This window comes from Gavialis gangeticus, unplaced genomic scaffold (genome assembly GCF_001723915.1).
Source record: "Gavialis gangeticus isolate Ggan-Ray unplaced genomic scaffold, GavGan_comp1, whole genome shotgun sequence".
Classification (NCBI taxonomy): domain Eukaryota; kingdom Metazoa; phylum Chordata; order Crocodylia; family Gavialidae; genus Gavialis; species Gavialis gangeticus.
In genome coordinates this window covers 237,559-260,202 of record NW_017728982.1, presented here as the reverse complement: position 1 = coordinate 260,202, position 22,644 = coordinate 237,559, and the positions used below count along the sequence as shown (strand labels likewise).

The 22,644-nt window shown below is 48.4% G+C and overlaps 1 protein-coding gene across 1 annotated transcript in view; it reads right to left on the bottom strand.

Moving 5' to 3' along the window:
* ZBTB16 (zinc finger and BTB domain containing 16) overlaps positions 1-22,596 on the bottom strand; it is a 196,897-nt gene extending 174,301 nt beyond the window's left edge. The window contains exon 1 of the mRNA XM_019511931.1: positions 20,990-22,596. Coding sequence (XP_019367476.1) covers positions 20,990-22,236 — 1,247 coding nt within the window. The 5' untranslated portion in view covers positions 22,237-22,596. The remainder of the gene's footprint in view (positions 1-20,989) is intronic.
* Between the last annotated feature and the right edge of the window lie 48 nt (positions 22,597-22,644).

The window sequence follows — 22,644 nt, the reverse complement described above, 5'->3', positions numbered from 1 at the left end:
ACCTTTTGGAGGCCTCCAGCTATCCCCCCCTTTTTTTTTTTTTTTTCCTGTCGAGCCTGGCTGCGGTTTACAATAAGTCCCTTTAGTCCACTGTAATGCCCCCAACCTTTGTACGCGCTGCTCTCAAGCCCCACGAAGGCCTGACTGAGCAAACACAGTACCCTTTCAATATGGCCTCTCGGGGCTCCTGTTTCACTTGGCCAATGAAAGGGACTACTGTAAATAAAAGAGGCCTGCTTGACCTGCCCATTGTCTTCCCCCCAGACCCCTGCATCCACTCTACTGTAACAGAGCGGGCTCTTCACAAAGGCCGCACTGATGTCTTCCCTGCTCCGAAGGCTGCACCCACCGGGACCGGGTTGAAGACGAAGGGTGGGGGAGGCTGGCGGGGCGGGCGGGGGAGAAGAGTCAGGGTTTTCAACCTCACTGAGCAGGAGGTGGTGTCTTTAAAATATATAGAGCTGCCATTGACGGGGCATCTACACGAGCTTTCAAGCAGTCCAGATCCTGGCCATGCACCCAGTTGAATTCTGCTAACTTTCATCCCTACTGTTTGGTCTCGAAAAAAAATTTTCCCCCTGTTTTCAGGGCAACCCATCAGCCATGGAAACGGCCTCTTTTTAAAGACCAGTCTGCCCCAAAAAGAAACAAAAAGGGTCAGAGAGAGAGAGCTGCACTTATACCCGTAAGAGCAGTGGACACAGAAAGCGCCTCTTCTTAAAGACCAGTGTGCACGTATCCTGTCCAGATACTGAAAACCAAAAAGAAAAAAACGAGTTGCACTATACCCACAAAAACAGCAGTGCACACAGAAACTACCTCTTTTTGAAGACTAGTCTGCACGTATCCTGTCCAGATACCAAAAATCAAAAGAAAAAAAAAAAAGGGAGAGAGAGAGAGTTGCACTATACCCCTAAAAGCAGCGGACACAAAGTACCTGTTCTTAAAGACCAGTCTGCACGTATCATGTCCAGATACCGAAAACCAACAAGAAAAAAAGACAGAGAAAGTGTTGCACTATACCCACAAGAAGAGCAGCACACACAGAAACCGCCTCTTTTCAAAGACCAGTCTGCACATAGCCTGTCCAGATACCAAAACCCAAAATGAAACAAAGAGAGAGCGAGCAAGATAGAATTGCAGCATACCCACAAGAGCAGCGAGTGCTAAGGGCGCTCGCAAATTTTAAAGCACGGTTGCACAGGCGTTGGCGGCAAAGCCATTAGACAAGTAACAAGATTGCTGATTTTATGCAAGAAAAGAAAATTACGGACGCACAAAGTGTGTTCAGTGGCATGAATAAATATTGCTCTACACCCAACCCTGGAAAGATTCAATTCCGCATTGTGCCCGGGATGCTGCCTGCAGGGAAGTCAGCCAAGACACTGAACCAAAGCTCCAAGCTACTAAGATCCTTAACATTTACAAAACAGACAGGATAAGGGTTTATTGTTCCACTTGAAGGCCAGGAGACTGAACCTTTAAAACTGAAGGCAATTAGCAGGAGGACACATTCTTGATTCAAAACAAACACTCCCCTACCACCACCTTTAAAGAGAAAAAAAAAAAGAGCCGGGCTCCAAGAAACCGAATCTCCTGTCCAAGTAGGAACGGCAACAGCCAAATGCACCTTTTGAAATAAGGCTCTGCCAAAGAAACTGTGGGTAACGGCTTCTACAGCCCGAAGCTCTGGACAACCGCGAACAAAAAACTAAATACGGCGCCCACACAGAAGCCATCGCTTACGTTACAGCTGCTCACTCTGTGCCAGTTGAGTGCCGGGTTGATGAGCGCTTTCCATCATCGACTCCTGTTTTAAGAGACTTCATATCTTTGGCTTTAGGAGATAGCACTGAAATGCAATTTGTCACACAAGGGTCTCCACTGAATAGCAGTCCTTCTCCCCCCACCTTTCAATTCTTTGTATTGGAAAGGGAAGAAAATCTCTGTGTTTTTTGATAATCCATTCACAACACAATAAGCGTGTTCTAAGTGCAACTTTATTTTGCAGGGCGAGGAGCTGCTAGTCACAACCTTAAATTATCACAGAGCTAGTAGGGAGAATAAAAAGGCACAGCCTAAAAAAAGACCAGTGTCTTCACAATAATAAAAAAAGAAGTACTAGACACCTGTCCCCTGAAAGCTCACGCACAAGAATCCTTCTGTGTGCAAATAGAAATGACAAGGTTGACTATGACCCAGAAAGCAGCTGATATATGTGGGGCTGGGACTAAAGGAAAAAGCACTGCAGTTGAAGTAACTACTAGGATTTGTTCCTCTAGGAACATGCAAGATGTTCCAGATTAGTTACTTATTAACAGTTGGTACATTTGAGGCTCGAGTGTTTTTGTTGGACCAAGTCTACTAAACTTATTGCACACGCACTCTCTGAACATGTAACTGTGGGCACCAAAGAGTCACACACCCAGACCAAACCTCAGGAAGAATAACGTATTTCACTTTGTAGCCGACACAGCAAATTAAACACAGCTTTTTCCATTACCGTGCACCTGGTAAACTGAGGTTTGCAGCAACTGGAGTTTTCCAAATTCCATTTTCCTCCTCATATGCTCAGCTTAAATTAACCTTAAAGAGAGCCAAAAGCCAAGGTAAGTCGTGCGAAATGGATGGCACCGCTCTGGGGCCTGGGAACTCTGCTTTCCCGACCCACTTGGAGAAGGATACCATTCACTACAAGGCAGATGGACCAAAGCCCACCAAGAACAGAATCACAGCTGAGCTGCCCATCCTGACTGCAACTACGAGGCTCCAGGGGCAGGAATCCCCTTCTGTCCCGTTCATACACCAAAGTGGGGGCCAGGTCATGACGGGGTGGTCACTACAGCTAGCAAAAAGCCAAAGCACAACGTTTCCTGATCACATGGCTCCAAGTCAGCTCTGCTCGACACTACACGCTATCACAGCATGGCGGGGTGTCCCCACCGCGGTCCCCAGGTTCATGCCTGCTCCCACCTCTGCTGTGAATCAGCCCTGTGGTGAGCAGCAGCGCACTTCCCCGAAAGCACGATGGCCACAAGAAGCAAAAGGTCAGGTCTGCTGCAGCTGCAAGAGGAGTGACACATGCCCCAAACTCAGGGCTGGGTCTGACTTCAAGAGCCTTCTGCCTAGAAAGATCCTACCAGCTCCTCTGAAACTGCATGGGGACTGATGGGTATCCAAATAGGGCTGACACAGGGATCACTAGGGGAGGTTTGAGCAATCAGTACCAGACAGGACCTCGGGCTGCCCATGCAACAGGCTAGACTTGGGTAAAACAGTCCAACTCACTTGGCTATGGGGCCCCCCCACCCTGGTCTTCATCCCGATATGGATCTCGTGGTATTTGGAGTATCTGTAACCAAAAGGGCCACTCTGCAGAAGACAAGCTGGCTTTTGGAGAGGGTGGAGGGGAGGAAATTCCACCTGCTAAATAGGCAAATGACTTCTCCCCTGCTCCCCCCACACCAAAGGCCTGGGACACGCACCACACTGCACTGCATTGCAGGAAACAAACACATGCATAATCCAGCAATGCCAAGGCCAGGGTGCATTAACTGCGCGCACACACCTGGCTTCCTCCATGCAGGCGCTCTGCTTATACAGGTGAGGCGCAACCTTTTCACGTGGAGGTGTGCAGGTCACTGCTGTACAAAAATTGGAGCTCAAAGCCATGAATGGGTGGGACTAAACCTCCAAGCAAATGAGATGAGGCCCAGAGGGCTGGTGGGGGGCAATGTTTGCTCCTTGCTCTTCACCCGCTCTACCTGAGCACTGTCACAGTCACAGAGCGAGGAAACAGAGGCTCCAAGAGGCAAATGCCTGTGGCTGCACAACCAGGCATTGTGTGCGCCATTTTATGACCCCTTCTGCAATGCATGTTTTGGTACCGGGAAGCTCCTCACTGCTACTTTCCACCCAAAGCCGGGAGATGATCCTGTACAGGGCCTCAGGGATGTGGGGGTATCCCCTGGTCCCCACACCTTTCATTCACTTCCCCTTTGAGCCAGGGCTTTGTTTTTTAGCAGGTCTCCAAGAAAGCATTTGGGCAGCCTGGAAGAAAAAAGGTCTGCTTCTGGGCATCTCCATTGCAATGGAGCCCATCCACCTGCCCTCCGTGTTTGCAGTGCTGAGTCTTGTAGGATAGACTGGTGCCAACAGCATTTAATAGGGGGTGATGATTAACACTGAAATGCAGCCTCTTGGAAAAAGGCACCTCAAGGTGAGGACCCCACCATAAGTTCCCACATTACATGTGCCTCCAATCCCCCGCACCTACAACCTCCTTAGTTATCTGCTCCCACTCTGAGCACTGCACTGCTCCCACCTGGGACAGCCGGCCTCTCAACAGCTCTAACTCCAGCAGCGAAGCCACCACTGCAACAGGCCTCTGCCCCATCTGGCATCTCCTCAGCAGGCTTGCGAGTCAGAGTTGGCCGTCAGGCCGCAAGCTCCTCCGCCCTAAGGCCTTTCCAAAGCCTTCTCTGTCGCATTTGATGCATTTGTGGCACCACAGAGAGAAGAAAAATCTCTTCCCCTCCTGCTCCCATCACCCAATCTAGGGGCTTTTCCAGCCACAGAGCCACCTCGCCTTAGAGAGCACCATCATTTCACTGGGCAAGGGCTCCATTTCTTGCAAGCTCCATCTCCTTCCCTTCTCATATGACACGCCAAGCCATAGGCAACTGGTAGGGGGTGCACAGGGGTGCACGTGCCCCCCCGACGGCCGACACTGATGCTGTTGGTAAGGCTGATACCCCCCGACAGGACCACCACCATCAGTGGCTTCTGCAGGTGCCCCCCCCGATTCAGGAGGTACCAGCCACTCATGTGCCAAGCCCACAAGACCTGTGAGCCATGGTGCATATACCACCAGCCCTTCTCTGCATTAGGTCCAGAGGAGGCCACAGCAGCTTTTACCATGCTAAATAATGCATTTACCAGTCCTAATTAATGCAAGAAAAAGGATGATATACATTTCTCTGTTGCCTTAAGTTACATCTGGTTAGACACTGAGAGAGGAGCAGCCTCTAGCTAAAGGGTCAGATAAGCTAAAAATCAATATAAGCAACTGCCTCTGAATCCTTTAAATCAGAAACCCCCATTTCCAAACCCTCCCTAGAGCTGGAGGAGATGGAGCAGCCCAGGAGGCAATACCTGTCTGTACCGGGCACCGCTACCACAGAAATCCCAGCCGGGCTGCGCACCTGTGTCCCAGCTGAACTAGGAGGGGAGGGAAACCCTAAAAAAAAGAGGAGGACAGTCTGATCTCAGTCCTGCGCATACCAAGTACAGGCATACCTCGTTTTATTGCGCTTTGCAGATATTGCGTTTTTTACAAATTGAAGGTTTGTGGCAACCCTGCGTCGAGCAAGTCTATCGGCGCCATTTTTCCGTCGGTTAGCATTTTTTAGCAATAAAATATTTTTTAATTAAGGTATGTACATTGTTTTTTAGACATAATGCTATTGCACACTTAATAGACTACAGTATAGCATAAACATAACTTTTATATGCACTGGGAAACCAAAAAATTCATGTGACTCGCTTTACTGCGATATTCGCTTTATTGCGGTGGTCTGGAACCGAACCCGCAATATCTCCGAGGTATGCCTGTACTTGCAGGAAGAGCACCTCAGTCCTGCCCAGCTGTGTCTGAGCTGGCCCTCCAAGCCACGCACTTGGCTCAAAATGGAGCCGACCGCAGCCAGCCTCATCTTCAATTCTGGAGGTGCTGCTTGCTTGACTCATGCTTTGGACAGACGAAATGTTTCCTGCCATCTAACACCGGCATAAGAAAAAGCAGCTGAAAAAATTACACAGATCCCTAGCCTGGGTCAGCTTCACCCACTCAGGTGGAGAATTTGCACCCAAAAGAAGCAGGGGTCAAATCAACCGGTGACAATCCCGCTAGTTTAACTTTTGTGCATCTGCATCCATCCCAAAGCAGCCATTTACTACCGGGTAACAGCGTGCGGGGCTGAACAACTGGAAAAGCTGCTCCTCTGCTGCCTAGCAGTGAGGAACAGTAACAGCCACCTGCTGCATGCAGCTACCCCACAATCGCTGCTCATCTGTTCACACCCGGTCCTGGTGTAGGTTACAGCAGTACAAAAAAACTGAAGCAAAGGACATCCAGGTACATGCGTGTGTCCAGGACCTCAGGGACACAGAACGGGGTGTGCCAAGATGTGAGCTGGCCCCTTCACACTCCATCACTCCAGTTTCACCTACGTCTGCTTCCTTTGTCCCATCACCCCCTTTATAGAGGGGGGAACTAGTTAAACAAGTCTGACATATTTTCCTCTCTCTGTAATGATGAACACACGTTTTTCCCCTTGTAGGACTAGAAAATATTTTGTCCAAAACCAAAATTTTATTTTAGGCAAGAAGTCATTTTCTCTTGGGGAGTGGGGTGGAGGGAAGAGGGGCAGCTGGCTCTCACACCGCTGGTTTTGGCAGAACAGCTCCAAGCCAACGGAGCTGAGAATCAGTCTCCGGTCTCCTTAGGTCCATGTCCCCAAGGAGCTAAGACACCAGCTGCACTGTAGCTCACTAGGGTTTGCATTTGGAGCTCCCCTCCCCCTCTCCTCCCTTTGCTTTGTCCACCTCGGTCCCAAAGCAAAATTTCTGTGTGCACGATGAACAGAGCCAACTGACCGCGTGTTTTGCTTTGCTTGGGAGTCCAACATTAACATTCCCTTCCGTATCGAAGCAGATGCCTCTTTTGCAACACCGTTTTTCACAAACTGCCCAGAGTTTGTTTCCACGTTTAAGCAAATCACTGGTTTCCATTTCTCCCCACGCGAAAAACAAGAATCCTTCCCAATAAGACACCAAAGAACTGGGCAAATGAGTGAATAAACACATTAGAATCAGGTGAATTTGACACTTTGAACCAAACACGGTTTAAAGCTGCTCTGCAGAACAAGCTCGTCCCCGCGCCTGCCCAAAGCTAGTGACAAGTCACAAGAGCCAGCAAGCTCCCTCCTCAAAGGCTGTCCAAGCAACAGAGTTTGAAGCAGAGTTTTATGCAACCATCAAGTATTACCAGCCAGCACTGACAAAATACACAGCTCTGGATCAAAAAGCTTTCTCCAGAAAAGAATCAACCCTGATACCCGTGATGTTTGCGGCATTATCACTCGTTTCCTCCATCCAACCACAAGCGCGTGTGAGCAGAGAGAAGGGGGACCATGGAAATGCATTTCAAAATAGCATTCTCAGCCAGCTCTGAGAGGCCTGGGCTCCTTTGTTGAGGTTAGCAGTTACAAGAGAGCTTGGGAAAGACTGGCAAATAGACAATGAACTGATATTACACAATGCCTTTTGTCTTATCTCTCCTACGCAAAGTCAGTTTGTATATGTTGCGTAGCATGCTACAACCACAGCCCATACCCAGCGACAGATAAGATATCCGTCACTGGTATTAGCTAGCTGCAGACTCTTGCAGCCCAAGACAGATGCCCTGAAAGGGAACCAGCATTTCAGCAGTTGGCGAACTCTGAAAAAAAACAAAAGGAAAAAGAAAGAGCGAGTGCGCTGCACTAGCCAGTCTGAGGCTCTTCCTTTGCTGCCGACAGCACGTGGCGATAGCGACCCACGTTGGAGAGCACAACAGTGGGACCCGGGCCAGGGGAGGGGATTCTGGGCGGCATGGTTTACTGCATGAGACCTTTAAACAGAACACGACTCCTTGCGCCATTTCACGTGGGGATGAATCTTCTGTGGATTCAGTAGGGACTAGGAAGCAAGTGTACAGGTGGCACCTAGGGCTCCCTGCCCAGATCAGGGCTCCAGGCTGTAGGAACAAACAGTCGGACAACTCCCTGGGCCACACGGCTGACAGTCTGAAAAGACGAGCTGGGAAGAGGAGAGAGGTGCCACCTCCACCATTTGGATGGGGAAACCAAGGTGCAGAGAGAACCAGTCACCTGCCCCGTGTCACACAGGGCCTTTGTAACACAGCCCTGAACTGAACCCAGTTACAGGGGTCTGGGACCAGAGGCGACGCAAAGGCCCACGCCCCTGTCTATGGGGCAGTCTGCCCAGTCTTTCCTGCCATGACTTTGCTGTTCCCATAAACTGGAGGAAAATGCAGGAGACTGCCCATTACATGCCCCAATGCCAGCAGGAGCTATGTGCAGCTCTGAACCTCCCCTACACCACAGCCCATGTCTCACAGATGGCATCCAAGCTGCAAACATATGTCAGCCCCTAACTTCAGCCACACTCATTGGGCTCAGTGCCCTTCACTCATACTGGGGCTCCTTGCCCCACACACAATTGCAGCTCCTAGCCTCCTACTAGGCTCCACACCCTTTCCAAACTCTGGGCTCCTTGCCCTTCACTTGCTCTGGGCTCCTTGATCCACTCTGAACCCCCTTAGTCCTGCCGACCTCCTTGCTGGGTTACCCACTAGGATGTGGGGCTGGGGTTAAGGCGCCCCTACCCGCCTTTCACCGGGGAAGGTAACTGGCCTGGCATTTCCTTGGGGCTCCCACACCACCAGGACCCCACCAGGCCACCCATCCCTGGCAGGGTGCAATTTTAGGCCATGCCCAAGACCAAGAACCTCCTGCTCCTACCTGCAAGATGTTTCATACAGCCTTTCAGCCAGGCCACGTTTCTGCCAGGCTGCCAGCAGCAAACTGCTGTGCTTATATAGGCAGCCAGTGGTTTAAAATGGCTGCGGTAATCAAGCACCTGCTGGCTGCTCGACTCAGCCCTTAAAGTGGCAGGCAGTGCAAGTGCACTGCCACGGCAATGCTCGGGAGTTTTGGATGACACTGGGCACCTGCCCACCCAAGGGGCTGTTTCTGGAAGCTGAAGGGTCTAACTGAGGACACTCTATACACATCGGCATTGTCATTTGTGTCAGAAAGACAAGGAGAAATACAAGCACTTAGACTATTTGCATACTAGTCTACTCATACAAGCCAAGCAGCTAACGTACATACAGCGTAAGCATTTGACCCCATCAGGAACAAAAAGTGCAATGCTCCTCCACTTGGCCTTCACCCTGCAATTACAGAAAGAGGATGGTTATAGGTAACCACTTAGGATTCCCTGGGTCAGCCTCCCCAGCCCACTGGACATCTGATTACAGAGGAAGTCCCAGCAAACAAAACCGAAGCTTTTGTCTGGTAAGAAGGGAAAGTCTGGCACACGTAAGAGAAGCTGCAAACTGATCTGCCATCCTGAAAATCTCAGATTTTCATGTGCATTCATTTCCAAGAAGGGCAACAGAGTGTTTCTCCATCAGAACATTTGTGTGGCGCTTAAATCCCTCAGATACGTACCATTCACAGGTCTAGCTAGCACGCTCCCAAATTAGCCCAACCTGTCCTTAAATACCATATTAAAAAAAACCCCCACATAGTAAGCATTTTGCTTTTATTTATGTCACCAATGGTTTCAATGAGAATGAATCACGCTTCCTCCTTAACACTCCTTTCTAATATGGTTTACTATAAATAATGCACAGAGGAAAAGAAAGAGAGAAAAGGAGAGGAAATTATGCCGAATATGGGCCACTGCAAATACAGGTGCCCAAAAAAGCTTTGGCTATACTTGTCAACATAAGCATAAAATATCTTCTAGCAGCTGAACCAGCTCTGGACATGGAGCGTGCAGCCTGGAAGTGGGATTCAAAAGGATGTGGAGTCGGACACAAAGAGGAAGGGGACACCTGGACCATCACATAGCTTTATGGAAAAAAAAACAGCAGGGTTCTGCAGGGGTTTACTCTAAAAACTAAAAAGGTGAACACCTGGCTCCACTGCTGTCAACAGCAAAATTCCCCATGCAATTGCTCCACAGAATACAATTGGGAAGGATCAACTGGCAGTCAACTGATAGGCTTCCCTTGTAGAGAGATGACCCTCTGGGATAGCCCAAAAATGCTCCATAAAGGCTATTTCTATTGATTGCAATATCCATTTGCCATTGAGGAGAGCTTGTCCTGCTTTGATCCCTGGGCAGATGTCCGTCATGGTTTTTATTCTGAGACTAAACACCTGAGCTCAGTCTTTGCCCGGCAGTGCTGCAGACTCTGGCCTGTTTATGGAAACAGTCGCTGCATCCCCTGCTTGGCATACAAGAAGCTGTGTGATGCCCAGCGTGGATAGGAGTGGAGAGGCCTTTTAACCCACCTCACCCAGGCTACCAGGCCCGGTGCCATGTGTGTAATGCTCCACACACACCTGCATGGCTATTTGCTGTCCCCGGCAGGAAACAAGGTCTGGACTTTGTGGCGTTTGAGCATTTGCTTCATAGTAAAATAAACTCTCAACAAGATACCACTGCTCTTTAAATAGCAGTCTTAAAGGTCTGCAAACATGACTGTGAGGTTAGCACTCAGACACTCACAGGGGTACCTAACCTCCACGGCTTATTTGTCCCCTTTCAGATCATCTTCCCAGGCAGGTCATGGAAACAGTTTGCTGCTTTTCTTTCCCTTCATTCAATTCTTGGTTCTTCTGGAAGGTACCTGCTCAAAACGAGAGCGCTTGTTAACATCCCATCTTTTCCTTTTAAAAATACATTTCTATGACAAGACATAGCAAGAACTGCAATTTCTACCCCTCGAACCTCTAAAGCAAACCTAAGCCGTATGTTCTGTCTCAAGGCTGCGTCTTAACCAGTGCTGGAAACCTCCCCCACCCCCCCAAAAAGTGTGCAACTCCCACAAGCTTGCAAGTTAGAAGGCTAAGAAGAAGAAAAAGAGCTGAGCTGTTATGTGCACAACGGCTGTTTATCAGACTACCTGCTTTCTGCCATTAGGTGCTTCACACGTCTTTGCGTCAGTCTTAGATACCTTCAACCCCCATGCCACCTCCCCACCAGTTTGTCTTTGCATATTGGAGAAACTGGCATTTATCAAGCAATCTGCTCCGCGTACATAGCTGAACAGACCCCAGGGTTATCAGTTGAACTGATATGCACAGATAAACGGCCAATCTCCCATGCCAACACAGGTAAGAATGCAGTGAATTTAAAATCTATTGCTTCTCGGTCGTGACATTTTGGGCTAGCGTCCATTTGCTTTAAACAAATATTGTTCGGAGTTTTATCTGGATATCATTAAACAACGTGCCAAAATAAAATACATACATCCACAGGGTGAGGTCGAGGGGAAATTAAACTAGCCCCGTATCCTACCATGAGCTGCTTAAAAAACAGCTGAAGATGCTGCTGCAAACAAGTTAGATGGACCACGCTGGACTCCAGCCAAGGGATGGAAGTTGGGCCAAAAGCGGGGGCCTTTCCCCTAAGCTTTTTGTTTGCACTTACCCTGGCAGCGCTCTCCGTTAGTTAGAAAAAGATGGAAATTAAGTCTTTATTAGAGAAAACGTGTGGCTTGCAATACTTGTTATTCCTGAACTGTCTGATGTGTGAAGTACAGGAGGAACCCATGGTGAGGCTCTTCTGAGCCAGTGGTCAGATACCGTAGCAGGTACCTTAGAGAGCGTGTCTCATATGGATAAATACGCTAGGTTTTTGAATGTCCAAAACCTCTTCAATCAAAGAAACTGTCAGATACGTCAAAAGGTTTCGGCCTTTATTTCATTTATTTATTTTATACGTGGATGACCCGTCTACGGTTTCCCCATTCTAACAGACTTTTCTTCTTGCTCAGGTGCTTCATCTTCTGTCCTTCTTTTATTCATTGTATCAGTTCATTCTGCTACTATTTTACTCAATCGCTCTTACTTAAAGTTACTGTTCTGTAATTATGGGCCATTTCATTACAAAATTTCTAAAATGAAAAGCCAAAAAAAAGGTCATTATATTGTCACCTAATTAGCTCAGGCAATTTCCACAACAAAGGGGTTCTAAAACATCACCCAACTTAAAGTCACTTTTAGTGAGCTGCATTTCACCAGCAGTAACATTGACAGCTATGTAAAAAAACAAAAACAAAAAAAACAAAAAAAAACAACCCCCCCGCCAAAAACAGACCCAATGACTTGTACTGTCAACAAGTTTGTTTAGATGTAATAAAAAGTCAGCAACTAAAATAGTAGGGTTTTTTGCTAAAATAGCATTGCAGCTTCTTGCCAACATTCCTGTGTGCACGTCTTTATCATTGCTCTGGTCTGTGGTTTGTTCAGACACTGCTGCATGCATTTGAAAATAATGCTTTAAGGGTTTGTTTTTTAAAATGACCACAGACCATCAAGCATTGGGGGAGTCAAAGGTTTCAATTGCTTTCCTCTAGCTGTTCCTTAGCCTAGACTTCTAAGGCTCAATTTTATTTCATGGCTGCTATGGACATGTTTACATTGCTGCAAAAATATGAGTCTGACCAGCTATCCGGATTTTTTAAGGACAGACCCTAAATAGCTGCAAACGCGACACAAACAATCCACTCAGTCTTAAGATCCACATGCATGTGCACTAGGAAAAGCCTTTTGCACTTTGTTGCAAGGCTCAGTGTTGGAAGAGTTTTGCAAAGACATTCAGAGCCAGCCCCTACATCTCTTTACAATTGCCTGCGCACTAAGGTAAGGGAGTGACCGATGCCAAACGAAGAGTTAAACCTACTATAAAGCACTTAGCTGCCTAACACCAGGCCAGGGAAAAAAATTGTAAGAAGAATGACACAATCCAGGACTGCCCAGAAAGAAAGAATGAATGGAATAGGCTAATTTACACAGGAAGTGAGCACTTACCAGACCCTTCATCCTAACACACAAAACCCTCTGCCATATCTGGAAGCAATTACATCCAGTTAACATGATCTGCCTGCCACTAAAATTAACTGCAAACAGAAATATTTTTCACTTTTGCAACAGGAGATGCCATGCCCCCGTGTTGGGCTGCCGGGAAATATTTAGTAATTACTCATTTAAAGTCTCTCTTGAAGCTGTCAAGGGGAGAGAAAAAAAAAAAGTAAAATTGTTGCTAATTATGAACAAAAAGGAAAATGCAGATCATTTTACTATACACAAGGAAAACACACATACACATACGCAGCAGAACTAAATTGCATCTGTATCACACGCACGCAGACAAGATTGTTCACAGACTTTTTTGAAACTTATGGTGCCCTTCGGTGGCATTTCTACAAAAGGAGGGGTGAAAAAACCACCTCTGATCTTGCCCCTGAAATACCACGCACGCTCTGCAGACCATTTTTCCATGCCATCAATGAATTTTCTTTTACCAAAATCAGTAGCCTGCTTATAGTAATGGCTATAAATAGGCAGGAAAATCTTACTGAACTTTTGTATGGGCAATGAAATAAAGAGCAAGCTTTGAAAAAACAGATGAACTTCCTAACGGGATGCCACTTGATTTAAAACTTCAGCTTTCCACATGAAACCAGGAGCATAAGAAAACAAGCAATTTGTCAAGAGATGCATGTATTTTCTCTAATTTAAAACATCCTCAGCACTGCTTCTGCATTCATGTGGAATAGTCTTTGCGGTGCTTTCAGATTTTACTTTAAACAAGTTGCAAAAGAGAGAGAGAGATATTAATTATAGTGAAGACAAAAATCATACAGCCAGGAACAAAAAAAAAAAAAGATACAAAAGCCTTTTACCATCATAAAATTAGATTTTTATTTACTGTTATTTGCTCTAAGAAAACAGTGTTGCAACACGTACCATTAAACAGGCTAATTAGCTGGCCACTAACAGAAGAGTCAATTCTTTCCCACAGCAACACCAAGAGGGGGAAAAAAAAAAGGTATTTTCTGTGTTGGTATTACATGGGTTACATCCTCCCTAAACATTTCTATATTTTAAAGTGCAAAGCAGGGGGAAACTATTTCATAAGAAATGTAGTGGTGTTGCTCTCAGAAAGCTGCAACAGGAACCAGGAAAAATATCACCGTTCTTGGCAAGATAAATTTCAGATTTCTGCTTCAAGAGGCATCCCCCGCACTGCTAAACAAAGCGGGGAGGGACGGCTGATTGATTGAACAAAATGCTCGACTTAAAAAGCGCTAGTCCACCTTCGCACGATGTTCTGTGTATGGAAATGGTTAAGTCCCCCACTGAATAAATCAAAAGTTCAAGGCTGCAACATACCACAATGTATTCCCTCTTTACATATGACAAGAACCAGAGAAAGCCTGAAATCCCAAGCATCCTGAGCGGGGTCTCCGCTGGCGCTCACAGGTTACGTGATCAGGGTCAGAGCCGTGGACCTTAACTGCAACATTCATTTCCTGAACAGGGCAAGTTCTTTTACCCGTAAAGCTAATAAGAACTTCCTCGCATGGCAAGCTCAGACTGACAGAGCTACTTGTCAGTGACCACGCAGTAGGAGAACGCTGGTTTCTATTAACATGTTATGATGCCAGGTGCCACTAATAAGGTCCATCAGCAAGAAACAAGAGCCTGCTAAGTTGTCTTTCAAACTCTGGAAATAATCACTGTCAGAGTTCGGGAGATTTTTGTTGCTGTTGTTTGGCTTTTAGATCGTAGCAGAGTTTAGCGGCACATCAGTTGCCGAATCCTTAAAATAAAATTTTGAAAATACAAGAAAGAGGGGGGGTGGGGAAAAAACAGAACAAACACAGTTACTGTATCAGACTACCAAAATGAACGCTAATAACATCTCGCAAAGCACTTGGGATCTGATTTATCACATTTATTGCTTTAATGGTATACTGCATCTGTTTCTCACTGTGACACGTTGAACAGTGCCAATGTGCCTAATGGCATTAATATTACAATACTCAGCTAATCCACTCAAAGACAAATGGAGGTGAGGTTGGCAAAGGAACAGCCAAATGCAGTTACACTTTCCTAAACGGCTACTTAAGATATGCTACAATCTAAGGTTTCAACTCCATGAAAGCTATAGATCAACAAGCTAAATGGGAAGAGAGTTGCCAGGCATAATAAATGGTATGTACGCCCTTAACCAAAGTTACTTTATGGAAGCAGAGGAAACAAAAGGAAGAAACGGGATTATTAATTTGTACGGTTGTAGCTCTGGATCACATTGTGCTCAAAGTTGCACAAACCAAATGGAAAGGTGGTCCTCGCCACAGTGAGTTTACAATCAAAGCCAGTCCGTTATTAAATACACCGAGACAAGTCTGGAAAAGCAGTCACGCAGCAAGCAAAAACTCAGCTCTGGGGCTGACTTCTTAATACTTGCAAAAATGCTCAGCTCCTTTAAAAGTTACTTTAATGACTCTTTCTTCCAGAGGACTCACCACAAAACTCAGCATTTCCGCTGTAAAACCAGTGCCCCAAAATGTACATCATCTTCACCAAATGGGGCACAGACCTATCCAGAAACTAAGGCAGGCATTGTAGATAGATACCACCTCTACCATATCACAAGAAGTCAGAAGGGACATGGGATCTCAAGCACTAATTGGAGACATGTCACACTGGAGAGATGGGGGGGTCGACTGCCCGGCCACACCCCCACATTTTCCTCATGCTGACTTTGGTATTAAAAAGATATCATCAATGAATGTGGCTTCCAGGGGCACCAAAATAAGCTACTTTCTTCTACCAGGAAGACTGACATTCATCTCAACCATTAAATAGTCAATACGACTGTAGATGACCCCATTGCCATGCTCCCATTTCTCCGCTGAAGTCATTTGGAACTTCTCTGTGCCTCAGTTTCCCACACCCAAAAGGAGAGGGGGATGCTAGGATTTCCCCATCAAAGTACCAGGTATTATTTAGGCCACTCTTCAGCAAACAGGAGGGGGAAACAAAAAATCTCAAGGCCTCCTGGCTCCCAGCCCTAGGCTTAATCCACCAGCCACATGTTTTTTGGGTGGTAGCTCAAGCGTGAAATCTTCTAGGTCTTCCAAAATTCAGACGTGGGTTTTTCTTCCCCCCTCAGACGGGACTTCCCAACTTGTTCTTACTTTCCATGGGCACCCAGAAAATGAGATGTATGTGGTCTATTTTCAAGGTATTAAAAGAAAGCCCAGCATTTGGAATAGCCCATCTGGCTTCCCTCCTCTCTGGCCTCACGAGGATGTAGTTGTAACACGCGGGTGTTCACAGCGCTCCTTCACACAAAGAGCTCCACAACACCACAACGTGCATAAAATACTACAATAACTTAAAGTAATCGTTAAGATTCCCAGTAACGATCAGGGTCGTGTTTTGTTGGGTAACAATCAAATAAGCCCCATCCCTCTGACCCCCTGTACCTGAGCAGTCCTCTCGAACTGACAGGTTAAGCACGTGCCTAAATGTTTGCAAAATGGGAAACTGGGGGAAGGAAAAAAAGCATGCAACCTCCCAGAAAAAGACACAAAGGTGGGAAGGGAATACTTCTCAAATAATCAAGTTGATAGATCCAAGCTACACCTGTATTGCCCCACTGTTTAAAGAAATCTAATTTTGAATACAAAAATCAAGCCGCTAAGAAGAACAAGTTTTAAATGGTTTGGTTTTGTGATAAAAAATTTAAAAAGGAGTTCATTTCAGCAGTTTAGTATAATAGCGTTTTCAAAATTCATGAGTGTTTTCTCCCCAGTCCAAATAAAAAAAAATGTTGAACTCTAGCTTTTTTCCCCCTGCAATTAGAAGCTACAATCAATACCAACATTAGATTAAGTTTGAACTTTACTGAACCTAGAAGGAAATCTTTTATAAAAAACAGAATAAAGAGCCACAACTCAATACACACTCAATTAGTCAAAATCATAAGATCAGTGAAGAAGAAAAAAAAAAAACACCAAACCGATCGTAAAGCAGCCTATAAGTTCTCAAGCCTGGTAGTTCAGCCGGGACTCCAAACCAGGACCCAAGTAAACAGAGAGGCCTGTACTCATGCAGCTCCCAAAAGGTCAAAATGAGTCGGTTTTGAGACAACTATATTATGAAATATCTTACAATGATGCATCAGGAGACCACGGATGGCCGTTGTGACTCAGTCTTTAAGCAGGGTCTCAGATCTGCATTCAACCCCCCCACACCCTTGATCTGACCTTGAGCAAGTTGCTCCTTCGGTGCCTTGTTTCTCATAGTAAAAAATAAATAATAATAATAATAAAAAAAATTAAAAAAAAATCAGGCTCGCAACACTTACTTTTTCTTTATCTGTCTGGGCAACTCAGTTGTGAACCCTTCCAAGTCGGGGCTGCTTTTTACTGTGTGTTTGTCCAGGACCCATCAAAGTGGGGGCATGATCTGGAGAAAGCCTTTAAGTGTTTTCCTCGTATAAATTTAAAAAATTGAAATCAGCCAGGGTGAGTTTTGCTTTGCACCCATGTTATTCTCTTTAAACTGTGTTACAAACCTCAAAATCCTACTAGTTCCCATCAGCAGCAGACTAGCAACATCTCGACAGCAATCCTGACCATACTATTTGGCGATCAGGCCATCCAGAGCCTGCAAAACCAAAAGCAAAGTAATTCTCCCCAAACAGATATTGTCATCCCCAAGCGTAGCTGCTCCTGCCACACGCAGCGACGTGCTTTCTTGACCACCTAAAAGACCTCAGTTCCGATTCACAAATGCAGCAGGGGCAGACGGAAATACTCGCTAACCAAAAATGATGCAGACGACCCCTTCATGCTCAAGGTGAGGCCCTGTCCAAAACAGAGCCGGGAGGAAAGACACCCCACCAAAGAGGAGGTGGGAGGGAACAGAAGAAGCCACTGACATTTATTTAGAGCTCCTGCCCGAGCTAAAAATGAACCTGCATTTGACATCTCGGTGTTCGCATCAAGTTTAGAAAACAAAACCAAAACACATGCGAGTGCTGGAAGCAGGGAGCAAACCGCTATAGTGCAGCCACTTCAGCACCACCAAGCCCTACTCCTCACGAGACAAACCTTGCTCCCACTGAGCAGTCAACAGCAAGCATCCCATTGACTTCAAGGAAGAGGAGCAGCAAATCTTGGAAGCTCTGCCAGTGACTTTGGTGGACCTCTGCCCTTCAGTGAGATGACTTCCTCAGACTAAGTCTGAAGCTGATCCCAACTCACTGGGAGAGCTGCCATTAGCACAAGGAGAGTTGCTAGCCCTAGAAAAACCAGAAGCTGCTATCTTCTTCCAGTCCAGTAAGTGAGCAGGTCTTTTAGGGATTGACCCTTCTAAGCCTGCTCTGAGCACAGGGAGATGAGCTCGGTGGCAAGAAACCTCAGCCCTGCACAAATAAACTTCCAGTCTTGCCAGCACTGGTTAACCCGCTTCCACGGACAGATGACAGGTGGCAAAATTCTCACTGGGGATGCTATGCGATAGCTTCCTAAATAACCCCTCTGCAAAATACCAAGATTTCCCCATTTCTTTGGCAGCAAAGATTATAGCAAGGTCTCATGGCAACATGTCTACACACCTGATGCACTGGTTTAGAAGTATGGGTTCACGTTATTTAGTGAAGCGTGCCCAAGCTGGCTGACGATTGCGTATATGCATTTATCTTGCACCGATAAACGAACCAATGCAGCTAGCAGGTGTAAACAAAGTTGAAATCAAATTAAGAACCTCCGCACGAGCTTTGGTATCCGTTTAACTCAGTTCGCTTAAAAACGACATCGTTTAAGTTGTTCAACTTGGAGCTTAGGCTAGACCCGAGACCTCATTATTGTACATAACATACTGGAGTGCATTGCAAATATAAATAATTTAAAAATAAAGGCTGCAACCCTAGCAACTGCTGTCTAAATGGAATAAAGCCCATCTCACCATGCAGAAAGCTGGTTCAAAATATGTGCCCTCTTATTCATAGCATGCAGTCACTCACAAAGGCCCTCCTAATCATCTCTGTGAATTTGGGTGGGTTTAACTTTCCGCTGAGCCCTGGTTTGGATGGAAGGCTATTGATCAGCAATGGGAACTCTAGAACAGGCTCTGCATTAAAGTTCCCAATTTAATCCCTGCCAAGTTGTCCTCTTGCAGAGTTTCTAAAATAGTTCCTGCGGTGTGGGCAGGAGCATCAATTGTTAGTCTTTGTGTTTCAGGAGGGAGAAGAGGCAGTGTCTGAGTGCACGGCAGACAGCCACGTTAAAATTCTCCCTGCGCCTTCATCTCAGCTCCCGGTCAATGGTGTCCAGCCTGCATCATTTTATAGCAAGCAAACAATGCCAGACCCTCAGCTGATGCAAGTCAGCAACGCTTGAGCTCCTGCTTACACCCGCTGAGGATCTGGTCCGAGGTACTTATTTTTTGATTTTCTGTAAGAGAAGAGAAGTGCAATTCCCATCGATTCTCCAGGAAGTTCTGCTCGTGTCCTCTCAGTACCCGGGCCAGTACTCCCACCTATTTGCTTAAATGCCGCGTGTATTGCAGCACACGCTCGCATATTAAAATCCCAAGCCACACTAAGACGTTATGTTAGAAGTGTCTCGCAAGCCCGCACAAGGATGCAAACCCCGGAGTCAAGGCTGCCAGTCTGCACTTAAAATGTAACAGGTTGAATAGAGGATTGTTGTTCGGAGGCCCCACATGAGCTGCGGATAAATCCTGCCTCATTTACCGAGGGCAAGCTCTAAACACAACAACAACAAGAGCCAGGGGCAGAGCGGCTCTCCTGCCCTATCAGCAAGGCAACAATATATGCACAGGCAGAGCCTCGTGTGGCTATCATGTACCTTAGAACTAATTAAACTTGTTGGTTCATTAAAATACTGAAAGATGTTTGGTTTGAATACTCCAGAGAAGCTCCCAGATTTCCTGCGCTCTTCATTTGAATTCCAGGAGCAGGAGCCCAAACTGGCCTTCTTCCTCTGATGTCCTACGGGGCGAGCTCCTTGAACCCATTCGCATGCCCACCCCCCATGAACAGTGTGGCCACCGCGTCCCTGTTACTGAGCATGCCATGCTCTCCCTGGAGTGCAGGAGGCATAAGGGCTTGCATTCGCAGCGTAGCCTAAGGCCGGCTGGTCTGTGATTACTGCCCCCAAATTCAGCTGGGTCCCCATTCTTACTGCTCCCAGCAGGCACAGCCCTGACCCCGCAGATGGATGCTCACAATCGGACCTCTTTACTGCCCCAGCAGGCCCCACTTAAGCGAGCACAGCAAGCTCCAGCGTTTCTCAGGGCAGATGAATGCACTTGACTGGGCCCCGGCTGGCTCCCGAGAAGCCCCCCGACCACACCCACGAGACAAATCTCAAGCGAAGGTGAAACTCTAACCTCCTTCAAAATGGACCTGAACCTAAGAGCAACTCCACTGAGTTCAGCATGCGTCCTCTGCGTGGCTGGACTCAGAGCTGGGCTCTGGAGCGTTCGGTCCAGAACCCGGAGATTAAACATTGCCCAAGAGGTTGCTCCCGGGGAGAGGAGCAGCAGCACCAGACTGGCCTGGAGTCAGAGCACAGATCCAGGAGGCACAGCAAGAAACATCCCAAAGCCGACTAAGCAAGATGCAAAGAGCCACAGAGGTCTCACCCAAAAATAACAGTGTGCGTACACACGCACACACCCCAATCTGCAGCCAGATGCCCAGGCTAAGTCCCTAGGACAGCAAGCAGACCGACCGCTGAGTGTCTGACCACGCATCTGCCTAAAGAAGCAGGCACTAGAAGCGGGAAGGAGAGAGATACCTGGGGCAAATTCGGATTTGGCACGAAACGGCACTAGCCACGCTCCCAGGCAGCATCAGCCTGGGAAGCTGGTGGGGAGCCTGGACCAACTCTTAGCAAATGAGCAACATCACAATCCTTTGTCAGGCCATTCCCTGCCTAACACGCGGTGCCACTGCCAAATCGTTGCCTGTTGCAAACATACGGTGCAGTGGAGAGGGCCGGCAAAACGCCTGGGCAGCACACGCGGTCCCATGTTTGACGACCGTAGCGGGGAACAACACGACACACGGGTTTTGCACCAGCCCTCTCTGCACAAGGGCGAATCGCATCCACAGGGGATCTGTCTTCCATGACACAGGCCGCAACCCTCCAGCACAAAACCCACTCACAAACACAAAACCACCCCCCCCAAAAAAGCCCTTGGATTGTGCAACAGAAACTGGGGGGTGGAAAAGAGAGAAAATTGCCAGTCGTGACAGGACGCCACGTCGAGGAGGATGCAGCGGGAAGACTCACCTGTGTTGCTCGACCGTCTCGTTGTCCGGCAGCTCTGCCCCGCACACGCTGCACTGCTCCCCGACGGCTCGGCTCTCAGTTTTCATGCCGGCTGCCAGCTCGCCGAGCTTGCTGAACAGTTCCCTCTGGATAAAGCCTTGGGGCAGAAGGCCCCCGTAAGCACTGAAGTCCATGGACACGGCGAGAGCCGGCTGCACGTGCAGGGCAGAAGTCATGGAGGGCGGCACGCCGAGCACAGAGTCAGTTTTGTGATTTGGTAGCACAGAATAGACGCTCAGGGGCTTCTCGCCCTGAGAAACCGACTGCTCCCCGCCAAGCGGCGCTCCCTGGCCCGCCTCGGGGGGCTGCTCCGCGTTCTCGTCGCGGACATAGTGCAGTTCGCGGGCACTTGTGATAACACTGCTACGGGTCGGGGTCCCGGGCCCGTCCTTGCTCTTGTCGTCGGGCTTGTCCCCGCCAGAAGTGCTGGACTCTGCCGTCCGGGGGCTTTCGTGGCTGGAGGCTTCCTCGATTTGCATCGCTTCTGTTTTCACTTCGGAGAGGCTGGGGTGGCGGCCGCCGACCGAGTGCAAGTCCTCGGAGGGGGTGTGCTGCAAAGCCCCTTGCAGCAGCGACTGTCCGATGGTCATCAAGCTGTCCACGGCCGCCTTGGTGGGGCTCATGGCGGAGAGCCCGAAGGACGTGGAGACAGACGGGCTCTGCTCCACCATCACCCCCGTCAAGCTGTGGCCGGCCAAGCTGGCGTAGCCGCTCTCTTCGCTGGAATGCTTGGAGATGAACAGGTTCTTGATGTACCTGGATTTCCGATCCTCCTCCTCCTCGGCGCCGCCGTCCGCCATGCTGACTTCTGCGTCGTTGTCGTCGGAGGCCTGGATGGTCTCCAGGATCTTCAGACACTGCTCCTCCAGGTACTCGATCTCGAGGATCTCCGCCGCGTACAGCAGGTCGTCCAGGTCCTCCACTTTGGCCTGGAGGGTGGCCGTGTAGGCGTACTCCAGGATCTGCTGGAAAGTCTTTGGCGAAAGAAAGTCCAGGGTGTAATGCTGGCTGTTGCGGTGGAAGAGGATCTCGAACATCTTGCTGGTGCAAGCCAGCACGGTGCGGTGGGCGTGGAACTCCTGGTTGTCCACCATGATGACCACGTCGCACAGGGTCCCCGCCAGCCGCATCTGGTTGGCTTTGTGCAGCAGCCCCGTGGGGTGGCTGGGGTTCTGCAGCTGGATCGTGCCCATCTTAGTGAGATCCATGGTGCTCCGGAGAATCAGTCATGAGGGTGTCTGTCCCCCGGGCTGCCTGGGGAAGCGGGGCAGGGGCAGAGAGAGAGAGAGAGGAGCCCGTTAGGATCCGGGCGGCTCCAAGTTTGGCGGCGAGGCGAGGGCTGCCCCCAGGTGCGGGGAAGTTGCGGGCGGGCGCCGAGCTCAGCGCCGGAGCAGCGGCGGGCGCGGGCAGTTCGCAGTGCCCGCTCTCATCCTCCCCGGCGCCGCTGTGCTGGCGGGCCAGCAAATCACTGACGCTGCTGCACTCGCGTCAGGGCCGCTCCCCCCCGACGAAGCCTCGGCCCGGCTCCATCTTGACTGCTGGCGCCGGGCTCGCGCCCCCGAGCGATCCCGCCCGCACCGGCACCGGCACCGGCACCGCACCGGCACGGCACGGCG